Source organism: Ranitomeya imitator, chromosome 5, assembly GCF_032444005.1.
Source record: "Ranitomeya imitator isolate aRanImi1 chromosome 5, aRanImi1.pri, whole genome shotgun sequence".
Taxonomy (NCBI): domain Eukaryota; kingdom Metazoa; phylum Chordata; class Amphibia; order Anura; family Dendrobatidae; genus Ranitomeya; species Ranitomeya imitator.
The window spans coordinates 244,278,759-244,291,137 of record NC_091286.1 but is presented as its reverse complement, the minus strand read 5'-3'; the positions used below and the strand labels follow the sequence as shown (position 1 = coordinate 244,291,137).

Sequence of the window (12,379 nt, the reverse complement as noted above, 5' to 3'; positions counted from 1 at the left end):
CCACCTTACAATAGCAAGGTGACATTAACCTTTCATTACCCCATATCCCACAGCTACAGGGGAGTGGGAAGAGAGAGGCTAAGTGCCAGAATAGGCACATCTTACAAATGTCCTTTTTTTCTGGGGTGGCTGGGGGCAGATGTTTTTAGCCAGGGAGGGCCAATAACTAGGGTCCCTCTCTAGGCTATTAATATCTGCCCTCAGTCACTGGCTTTCCCACTCTGGCGGAGAAAATTGCGGAGGAACCCACGCCAATTTTTTCCGGGATTTAACCCTTTAATTTAACAGCTAGAGACCCCAAATTTGACACAAAGTCACTTCTTACATTAGTAAAGAGTAATATGTAATAAAAGAAGGGATATGAAATGGTTTACTGTATGTAAACCATGTCTCATACTCTGTCGGGTTTGTGAAGGAGATAGGAAAAGCTGGCAATTGAATTAACGGCTTTTCTGCTATCTAACGCAGAATTAAATATAAATATATATATGTGTGTCTCACTGACACACACACATATATATATATATATATATATATATATAGACTGTATATATGTTTTTAAGAATATTTGAGCCGATGGATCCATGATATGTCCATTTTGCAAGCCTGCGACAAAAAAATCGCCGTACAGAAGCCATACGAATGACAGACAGATACATTTGTGCGTAAAAATCGCATCCTTGCATTGAATACGGAACAGTGTTTTGGGACAATTACTGCGTATTACGGCCGTCCCTAAATAGAACTGCAGGACAGTATTCGTACTGTACAGTACGTGTAGATTACTCTTGTCTAAACTGACGTGAAACCTGTAAGTTTATGCAGAACAAAGTGTTAGTAAAAAATACTTGGCAGACAGGTCCTAACTATTGTTATGTGAGTCGGCCTCCATAGTGGGTAAAGTGCATTATTTCACAACCTTCGTAATTTTAAACTGTGTATTGCAAATGCTTCTTATCGTAGCTGTCAGAAAGTAAAGCAAGGTGTTAAAGTAATGTTATGTTACTTCATTATCACAGATTGTACTTTACCTGAAGTCCATACGGTAATCTTTTCACTCTTATTACCCATTCACCTCAAGCAGATAAACCTGTTTGGTCTTTGACCCGTTATATGTCTCTTGTATCTTCCTGGTGTCACATTGTGCTGCTGTTCCTTCCACAGGCTAGGATTTTCTACTGTACAGGAAGAAACAAGAAGACACAAAAAATACTGCCATCGCCTTACCCTGCCAGCTGCCGTACAACAGCTTAGCTCCTCTTTAAGAAAATGGAATCAACTCAAAGGCTAAATATGGAAGAACCTGTAAAGAAAAAACGAGTGAACAAGTATAAGATAATTTCTGTGGTAAGTGCTAAGATGTTCTTTTATGACTACTAGTAGCTGCTGCATAACGTCTAGATTTCTCAGAAAAATACTGGAAAAAAATTACTGAATATTCATTCTTTTGACACAGGAATTAGGACACATGAGCCTTTCTGCGTGTATTAACTGTGGCCCCTTCTTCCTTATGGTGGGCAGGGTTCTGTGCGCATACCCCCATCATTTGAACACAACCTAAGAATATGCCATTGTTTTAGTCCCAGTACATGAGATTTATTTAAAGCATTATATAGTCCAGGGTCTCAAAAGGCTATGTAAAAGTGCAGCACATAAAAAAAACTTGAATTTGACGGACCACATTTTTTGTGGATCGAAATTATCTTTTCAGTGTTAGCAATTTTTTTTCTAGATGATGTTTTGATCACTTTTTTCTTCCATTTTGTATGTAACAAAAAAATAAAGAAAACCAAACATTATTTGGCATATTTTAATTAATTTTTGATAGTGTGTGTGATAACACAACATTTAAGCTTAATTATTCAGATGTCTATTTTCAGTAGTCTAGGAGAAATAGGCTATTTCTGAATGTTGACTATATGTGTTTTTCTTCAGTTGGTCAAGAAACAAAGACTGTTATCATGGGAATCATAGACTTCTGTTTGAATGCTAACTCTTGAGTTGTTGATTGCTGTAATTTATTGTCTGCTATCTTTGGGGGACAGGAGCAGAGGGTTATTGCACAATAGATGTTTGCTAATATGTTGATTATCCATTGTATGAGTCTAAGTAACTTGTGGACTTGCAAAACAGAGGAGGACAAACTATGCAGATTAATTAAATGCTCGAAAAATGAAAGGTAAACTCATCCCACCTCCCCCTGTCCTGTGGATGATGACTTAAACCATAGATATGTATATAAAAAGGGATTTTCTGTCCTTCTGCAGAAGGTAGACACTTTACAAAACCACAGCCAGGACATCATGGCTCCATCAGAAGAACTTTATAAAACCTTAACCAGGAACACTCTACAGGTCAACTGCCCGGCCAACATGGCTGTATCAGTAGGGACACAGATTTAACATTCTACAGGATGCCAGCTTAAGGACCATAGCACTAGCTGGAAAAATTGACCATCACGGAACCCATGGAGACATTCGGAGAAGCCAGGTTGTGTCCCTCACCTTGCACCATGGAGAAAACAGGTTGGAACCTTATGGTCACCTGGCACCATGGAGACATTTGGAGAAGCCAGGTTGGGACCATCTGTTTACTTGGCCACGTGCCTCAATGGACCATCAGCTTTCTAAGCTTGTTGTTACCTTATCTTTGTGGGGGCCCACCAAAAGTGGGGTGTCACTGGTGAGGGAAGTCGGCCCTAGAAGCCCCAGAGTCGCAGCTGCTGTAATCTTGATGAGTCAGCTAAAGGGTGTGACTCTAATTTTGTAATAGTGCACCATTGTGGGTATTTTGCTGGGACCGTTCTATATGTTATCTGTTTGGGGGTTCAATAAAGTATTGCCATGCATGCTGTTTTACCCTCACCTTGTGTTGTCTGAGTGCTATTATGCCCATGGGAAAAAGGAGAGCGAGAATTCAGTGTGATGAGCCCTGGTCCATGCGGTCTCATGCTAGCGGACGGGAGCACCCACTGAACCCATGTCTCCACATTTGGTAGCAGCTATGGGAAGCTACTCAGCCCAGAGGATTATAGGGAGCTGCAGGGGACTGGTGTTTGTAGAAACTGTCCAAGGGCTCCACAACCAGAGAGGCATATAGACAGGTTTCGGATGCAACTATGTCCAACCCCACCAGCTTGGTCTTTGAAGCAGATCAGACTGGATGTATAACCGCAACAAGAAACGGCAACTACAGGGGCTGTGCCAGCTTCAACGGATTGAATACCAGGCCACCAACACTTGATCGGATTTATTTCAGGAACCACAGGATGCGGAGGGCGCTATGTGTGTATGTAATGGATACAAGTCGGGTCTCATCAATTACATGAGTAGTTACCCAGATCAAGCCAGGGAACAGGAGAAGGATGATCAGAATCCCATCACGTCTGGCTAATTAAGATGGAGGAGCAATGTGACCACACAGCATTTAATCTTAATTATTTAGACCTTTGTGGAAAAAGTTCAGTTCTCCCATAGTGATACCGAACATGTATAGGTTTTTGTGTTTAAAAAGCTGTAACATTTTCAATATTCAGGTGATTGAGCTGTGTGAAGGCTCTGCTTTGAGTCCTGAGATGACGTTTTTATTGATACTATTTGAGGATAGTTACAATGTTTTGCCTGTTACTGCAGTATTTCCGCTGTTGTGGCATTTGAAAAACTGCAGTTTTAGTGTTTTGATCTTTTAACACCACTTATTGATCGGGATAGTTCATTTTATATTTTGATAGACTGAAGTTTTACATGTTCCTGGGCCTGCAGCAAAGTCAGAGAGATGGCTTGTGACTTACCAGTATGTCATATGTTGGTAAGGGCTTAATGTCCTCTGTCCTGACCTCCATCTTGTAATAATGTCCTCTGTCTTGACCCCTATACTGTAATAATGTCTCCCATCCTGGCCTCATTTGTAATTTTGTACATCGTCTTGTAACAATGTCCCTTATCCTGGCCCCCATTCTGTAATAATGTCCCCCATCTTTGCCCAGTAATGTCCCTCATACTGGCTCCCATCCTGTAATAATGTGTCCCATCCTGTAAGAATGTCCCCTATCATTCCCCCTCTCTTGTATTAAAGGGACACTGTCACCTGAATTTGGAGGGAACAATCTTTAGCCATGGAGGTGGGGTTTTTGGGTGTTTGATTCACCCTTTCCTTACCCGCTGGCTGCATGCTGGCTACAATATTGGATTGAAGTTCATTCTCTGTCCTCCGTAGTACACGCCTGCACAAGGCAATCTTGCCTTGTGCAGGCATGTACTATGGAGGACAGAGAATGAACTTCAATCCAATATTGCAGCCAGCGGGTAAGGAAAGGGTGAATCAAACACCCAAAAACCCCGCCTCCATGGCTGAAGATTGTTCCCTCCAAATTCAGGTGACCGTGTCCCTTTAATGTCCTCGGCTCTGACCACCATCTCATAATACTGTTCCCCGTCCTGTAATAAAGTCCCCCGTCCTGGCCCCATCTTGTAATAACATCCCCCATTCTGTAATGATGTCCCCCATCCTGGCCCTTATCCTATAATAATGTCTCCCAGCCTGACTCCCATCCTGTGATAATGACAATGTCCCCCATCCTTGCCCCTATTCTTTAATAATGTTCTCTGCCCTGACCACCATCTTGTAATAATGTCCTCTGTCTTTGTTGCTGTCCTGTAATAATGTCTCCCATTGTGCAATAAAAGCCCCTATCCTGTAATAATGATCCTCATTCTTTTCCTCATCCTGTAATAATGTCTCCCCTCCTGGCCCCCATCCTGCAATATCCTCATCTTGTAATAATGGCCACCATCTTCTAATAATGTCCATATTCTGTATTAATGTCCTTTGCCCTGGCTCCCATCCAGTAATAATGTCCTGTAATCAGGGTCCTGTCCTTTAATAATGTCCCCTTTCCTAGCCATCCTGTAATAATGCCCCCTCCTGTAATGTCTCCCATTTAACATTAATACCCATTCTTCTTGTATTAATGTTTCCCGTCTTGTAATAATGTCACCTATCCTGCAATAATTCCTCTATTCTGCAATAATATCCTTTCCCTTCCTGTAATAATGTTTCCATTCAGTAATAATGCTCTCCCAGCTACCCCCACTGCTCTTCACATATACATAAAAAAAGATAAAGAAAAGTAAATGATTCTTCTCACCTGTTCCTGGTGGAGTGGCATATTGGCGTGACGTCATGTGACAGGCCTGCTGATGTCAGCTGCCAGCCTCTTTGATAAGATTGCCGGTGGCTGTCTGCACCACAAAACATGTCAACTGAATTCAGCTGAAAAAGGCGCTGACATCGTTGTGCCCCCATTCTTCCAGGAATGTGTTTTGTAATAAACTACAATCTACACTACGCTACACTACACTACACTACTGCGGGGTTCAAGAGAGGCCTGGATGTCTTCCTGGAGCAGAACAATATTGTATCATACAATTATTAGGTTCTGTAGAAGGACGTAGATCTGGGTATTTATTATGATGGAATATAGGCTGAACTGGATGGACAAATGTCTTTTTTCGGCCTTACTAACTATGTTACTATGTTACTATGTTACTATGTTACACTGTGTTCCAAATTATTATGCAAATGACATTTTTCTCGGATTCTCCTAAATGGTCGGTGCAAATGACAGTCAGTCTAATAAAAGTCATCCCCCGTTAGAGTATACATCGAATTTTATTGAAGAAACTTCCCAATGATAACAGTATAATCTCCAAAAAAAATAAAAACTCTAAATGCACTGTTCCAAATTATTAGGCACAGTAGAATTTCTATACATTTGATATATTTTAAAGAAGTGAAAATGCTCATTTGTGGAATTTGCAGCATTAGGAGGTCACATTCACTGAACAAAAAAAGCTACCGTATATACTCGAGTATAAGCCGACCCGAGTATAAGCCGACCCCCCTAATTTTGCCACAAAAAACTGGGAAAACTTATTGACTCGAGTATAAGCCTAGGGTGGAAATGCAGCATTTACCGGTGAATTTCAAAAATAAAAATAGATCATTATTTCCCCATAGCTGTGCCATATAGTGCTCTGCACCGTTCATTATTTCCCCATAGCTGTGCCCCATATAGTGCTCTGCACCGTTCATACTGCCCCATAGCTGTGCCATATAGTGCTCTGCACCGTTCATTATTGCCCCATAGCTGTGCCATATAGTGCTCTGCACCGTTCATTATTTCCCCATAGCTGTGCCATATAGTGCTCTGCACCATTCATACTGCCCCATAGCTGTACCATATAGTGCTCTGCACCGTTCATACTGCCCCATAGCTGTGCCATATAGTTCTCTGCACCGTTCATTATTTCCCCATAGCTGTGCCATATAGTGCTCTGCACCGTTCATTATTTCCCCATAGCTGTGCCATATAGTTCTCTGCACCGTTCATTATTTCCCCATAGCTGTGCCATATAGTGCTCTGCACCGTTCATTATTTCCCCATAGCTGTGCCATATAGTGCTCTGCACCGTTCATTATTTCACCATAGCTGTGCCATATAGTGCTCTGCACCGTTCATACTGCCCCATAGCTGTGCCATATAGTGCTCTGCACCGTTCATACTGCCCCATAGCTGTGCCATATAGTGCTCTGCACCGTTCATTATTGCCCCATAGCTGTGCCATATAGTGCTCTGCACCATTCATACTGCCCCATAGCTGTGCCATATAGTGCTCTGCACCATTCATACTGCCCCATAGCTGTGCCATATATGCTCTGCACCGTTCATATTTCCCCATAGATGCTCCACATAAATCTGTGCGGCTGCTGCCGCTGCAATAAAAAAAAAATGCCATACTCACCTCTCTTGCTTGCAGCTCCCAGCGTCCGGTCCCGGCGTCTCTCCGCTCTGACTGATCAGGCAGAGAGCGCCGCGCACACTATATGCGTCATCGCGCCCTCTGACCTGAACAGTCAGAGCGGAGCGACGCCGGGAAGATGGAGCGGCGCCCGGCGGCTGGAACGCGGACAGGTGAATATTACATACTTACCTGGTCCCGGTGTCCGGCTCCTTCTCCCGCACAGCTGGTCTTCGGTGCCGCAGCCTCTTCCTCTATCAGCGGTCACCGACACCGCTGATTAGAGAAATGAATAGGCGGCTCCACCCCTATGGGAGGTGGAGCCGCCTATTCATTTCTCTAATGAGCGGTCCCACGTGACCGCTGAAGAGGGGAAGAGCTGCAGCACAGAAGACTGTGGGACAGGCGGGGAGCGCCAGGATCGCTGGAAGCAGGTAAGTATGCCTCAGCGCCCTCACCCCCTCACCCGCCGACCCTGCCGCCCACCTTGACTCGAGTATAAGCCGAGAGGGGCACTTTCAGCCCAAAAATTTGGGCTGAAAATCTCGGCTTATACTCGAGTATATACGGTATTTAACTCCAAAACATCCTAACAGGCCAAGTTACATGTTAACATAGGACCCTTTCTTTGATATCACCTTCACAATTCTTGCATCCATTGAACTTGTGAGTTTTTGGAGAGTTTCTGCTTGTATTTCTTTGCATGAAGTCAGAATAGCCTCCCAGAGCTGCTGTTTTGATGTGAACTGCCTCCCACCCTCATAGATCTTTTGCTTGATGATACTCCAAAGGTTCTCTATAGGGTTGAGGTCAGGTGAAGATGGTGGCCACACCATGAGTTTATCTCCTTTTATGCCCATAGCAGCCAATGACTCAGAGCTATTCTTTGCAGCATGAGATGGTGCATTGTCATGCATGAAGATGATTTTGCTCCTGAAGGCACGTCTCTGCTTTTTAGACCATGGAAGAAAGTTGTCAGTCAGAAACCCCAAATACTTTGCAGAGGTCATTTTCACACCTTCAGGAACCTTAAAGTGTCCTACCAGCTGTTTTCCCAGATTATGGCCCAAAATGTGACTCCTCCACCTTCTTGCTGACGTCGCAGCCTTGTTGGGACATGGTGGCAATCCACCAACAATCCACTGCTCCATCCATCTGGACCATCCAGGGTTGCTTGACACTCATCAGTAAACAAGACTATTTGGAAATTAGTGTTCATGTATGTCTGGGCCCACTTTAACCCCTTCCCGACCCATGACGCCACGTAGGCGTCATGAAAGTCGGTGCCAATCCGACCCATGACGCCTATGTGGCGTCATGGAAAGATCGCGTCCCTGCAGAGCGGGTGAAAGGGTTAACTCCCATTTCACCTGATCTGCAGGGACAGGGGCAGTGGTAGTTTAGCCCAGGGGGGGTGGCTTCACCCCCCCCCCCCCGTGGCTACGATCGCTCTGATTGGCTGTTGAAAGTGAAACTGCCAATCAGAGCGATTTGTAATATTTCACCTATTATAACGGGTGAAATATTACAATCCAGCCATGGCCGATGCTGCAATATCATCGGCCATGGCTGGAAACACTAATGTGCCCCCACCCCACCGATCACCCCCCCCAGCCCCCCGATCTGTCCGGTACACTGCTCCGGCTCCCCTCCGTCCTGTGCGCCGCTCCCCCCGTGCTATTGTCCGCTCCCCCCGTGCTCCAATCACCCTCCCCGTGCTCCAACCACCCCCCCTGCACTCCGATCCACCCCCCCTGCAGTCCGATCCACCGCCCCTGCAGTCCGATCCACCCCCCGATGCTCCAATGCACCCCCCGCGTGCTCCATTCCACCCCTCCCGCGCTCCGATCCACCCCCCATGCTCCGATCCCCCCCGTGCTCCCCCCCACCCCATCATACTTACCGATCCTGCCGGGGTCCGTCCGTCTTCTCCCTGGGCGCCGCCATCTTCCAAAATGGCGGGCGCATGCGCAGTGCGCCCGCCGAATCTGCCGGCCGGCAGATTCGTTCCAAAGTGCATTTTGATCACTGAGATAGATTATATCTCAGTGATCAAAATAAAAAAAATAATAAATGACCCCCCCCCCCCTTTGTCACCCCCATAGGTAGGGACAATAAAAAAATAAAGAATTTTTTTTTTCCACTAATGTTAGAATAGGGTTAGGGGTAGGGTTAGGGGTAGGGTTAGGGCTAGGGTTAGGGCTAGGGTTAGGGGCAGGGTTAGGGGTAGGGTTAGGGCTAGGGTTAGGGGTAGGGTTAGGGCTAGGGTTAGGGTTTTGGTATGTGCACACGTATTCTGGTCCTCTGCGGATTTTTCCGCTGCGGATTTGATAAATCCGCAGTGCTAAACCGCTGCGGATTATGGCGGATTTACCGCGTTTTTTCTGCGCATTTCACTGCGGTTTTACAACTGCGATTTTCTATTTGAGCAGTTGTAAAACCGCTGCGGAATCCGCAGAAAGAAGTGACATGCTGCGGAATGTAAACCGCTGCGTTTCCGTGCAGTTTTTCCGCAGCATGTGTACAGCGATTTTTGTTTCCCATAGGTTTACATTGAACTGTAAACTCATGGGAAACTGCTGCGGATCCGCCCCGTTTTCCGCAGCGTGTGCACATACCTTTAGAATTAGGCTATGTGCACACGGTGCGGATTTGGCTGCAGATCCGCAGCGGATTGGCCGCTGCGGATTCGCAGCAGTGTTCCATCAGGTTTACAGTACCATGGAAAACCAAATCCGCTGTGCCCATGGTGCGGAAAATACAGCGCGGAAACGCTGCGTTGTATTTTCCGCAGCATGTCAATTCTTTGTGCGGATTCCGCAGCGTTTTACACCTGTTCCTCAATAGGAATCCGCAGGTGAAATCCGCACAAAAAACACTGGAAATCCGCGGAAAATCCGCAGGTAAAACACAGTGCCTTTTACCCGCGGATTTTTCAAAAATGATGCTGAAAAATCTCACACGAATCCGCAACGTGGGCACATAGCCTTAGGGTTAGGGTTGGAATTAGGGTTGTGGTTAGGGTTGTGATTAGGGTTATGGCTACAGTTGGGATTAGGGTTAGGGGTGTGTTGGGGTTAGTGTTGGAGGTAGAATTGAGGGGTTACCACTGTTTAGGCACATCAAGGGTCTTCAAACGCAACATGGCGCCACCATTGATTCCAGCCAATCTCGTATTCAAAAAGTCAAATGGTGCTCCCTCAATTCCGAGCACCGACGTGTGCCCAAACAGTGGTTTACCCCCACATATGGGGTACCAGCATACTCAGGATAAACTGCGCAACAATTACTGGGGTCCAATTTCTCCTGTTACCCTTGTGAAAATAAAAAAATGCTTGCTAAAACATCATTTTTGAGGAAAGAAAAATGATTTTTTATTTTCACGGCTCTGCATTGTAAACGTCTGTGAAGCACTTGGGGGTTCAAAGTGCTCACCACATATCTAGATAAGTTCCTTGGGGGGTCTAGTTTCTAAAATGTGGTCACTTGTGGGGGGTTTCTACTGTTTAGGCACACCAGGGGCTCTGCAATCGCAACGTGACACCCGCAGACCATTTCATCAAAGTCTGCATTTCAAAAGTCACTACTTCCCTTCTGAGCCCCGACGTGTTCCCAAACAGTGGTTTACCTCCACACATGGGGTATCAGCGTACTCAGGAAAACTGGACAACAACTTTTGGGGTCCAATTTCTCCTGTAACCCTTGGGAAAATAAAAAATTCTGGGCTAAATAATTATTTTTGAGGAAAGAAAACGTATTTATTATTTTCACGGTTCTGCATTATAAACTTCTATGAAGCACTTGGGGGTTCAAAGTGCTCACCACACATCTAGATAAGTTCCTTTCGGGGTCTAGTTTCCAAAATGGGGTCACTTGTGGGGGGTTTCTACTGTTTAGCCACATCAGGGGCTCTGCAAACGCAACGTGACGCCCGCAGAGCATTCCATCAAAGTCTGCATTTCAAAACGTCACTACTTCAATTCCGAGCCCCGGCATGTGCCCAAACAGTGATTTACCCCCACATATGGGGTATCAGCGTACTCAGGAGAAACTGGACAACAAATTTTGGGGTCAAATTTCTCCTGTTACCCTTGGGAAAATAAAAAATTGCAGGCTAAAATATCATTTTTGAGAAAATAATTTTTTTTTTTATTTTCATGGCTCTGCGTTATAAACTTCTGTGAAGCACTTGGGGGTTCAAAGTCCTCACCACACATCTAGATTAGTTCCTTTGGGGGTCTAGTTTCCAAAATGGTGTAATTTCTGTAAAAAATTGAGGCTAAAAGATTTTTTTTGTGAAAAAAAAGTACTTTTTCATTTTTACGGATCAATTTGTGAAGCACATGGGTGTTCAAAGTGCTTACTATGCATCTAGATAAGTTCCTTGGGGCGTCTAGTTTCCAAAATGGGGTCACTTGTGGGGGAGCTCCAATTTTTAGGCACACGGGGGCTCTCCAAACGTGACATGGTGTCCGCTATTGAGTGGAGCCAATTTTTCATTCAAAAAGTCAAATGGCGCTCCTTCCCTTCCAAGCCCTGCCGTGCGCCCAAACAGTGGTTTACCCCCACATACGAGGTATCAGCGTACTCAGGGCAAATTGGACAACAACTTTCGTGGTTCAGTTTCTCCTTTTACCATTGGGAAAATAAAAAAATTGTTGCTAAAAGATAATTTTTGTGACTAAAAAGTTAAATGTTCATTTTTTCCTTCCATGTTGCTTCTGCTGCTGTGAAGCACCTGAAGGGTTAATACACTTCTTGAATGTGGTTTTGAGTACCTTGAGGGGTGCAGTTTTTAGAATGGTGTCACTTTTGGGTATTTTCAGCCATATAGACCCCTCAAACTGACTTCAAATGTGAGGTGGTCCCTAAAAAAATGGTTTTGTAAATTTCGTTGTAAAAATGAGAAATCGCTGGTCAAATTTTAACCCTTATAACTTCCTAGCAAAAAAAAATTTTGTTTCCAAAATTGTGCTGATGTAAAGTATACATGTGGGAAATGTTATTTATTAACTATTTTGTGTCACATAACTCTCTGGTTTAACAGAATAAAAATTCAAAATGTGAAAATTGCGAAATTTTCAAAATTTTCGCCAAATTTCCGTTTTTATCACAAATAAACGCAGAATTTATTGACCTAAATTTACCACTAACATGAAGCCCAATATGTCACGAAAAAACAATCTCAGAACCGCTAGGATCCGTTGAAGCGTTCCTGAGTTATTACCTCATAAAGGGACACTGGTCAGAATTGCAAAAAACGGCAAGGTCTTTAAGGTCAAAATAGGCTGGGTCATGAAGGGGTTAACCATTTCTGCTTGTGAACACTGTTTAAGGGTGGCTGAATATTAGGTTTATGCACCACAGCAAGCCTTTTAAGGATCTTACACCTTGAGGTTCGAGGGACTCCAGAGGCACCAGCAGCTTCAAATAACTGTTTGCTGCTTTGTCTGCTTTCCCATGAATTTGTCTGGCAGAAACCTTCCTCATTATGCCTTTATCAGCACAAACACGTCTGTGCTCAGATTCAGCCACAAATCTCTTAACAGTACAATGATAACGCTTAAGTTTTAGGGAAA

At 44.5% G+C, this 12,379-nt stretch overlaps 1 protein-coding gene across 1 annotated transcript in view; it reads left to right on the top strand.

Moving 5' to 3' along the window:
* The first annotated feature begins 1,135 nt into the window (after positions 1 to 1,135).
* Positions 1,136 to 12,379, top strand: part of ENPP3 (ectonucleotide pyrophosphatase/phosphodiesterase 3) — a 214,116-nt gene continuing 202,872 nt past the window's right edge. Inside the window, exon 1 of the mRNA XM_069726011.1 lies at positions 1,136 to 1,347. Coding sequence (XP_069582112.1) covers positions 1,270 to 1,347 — 78 coding nt within the window. The 5' untranslated portion in view covers positions 1,136 to 1,269. The remainder of the gene's footprint in view (positions 1,348 to 12,379) is intronic.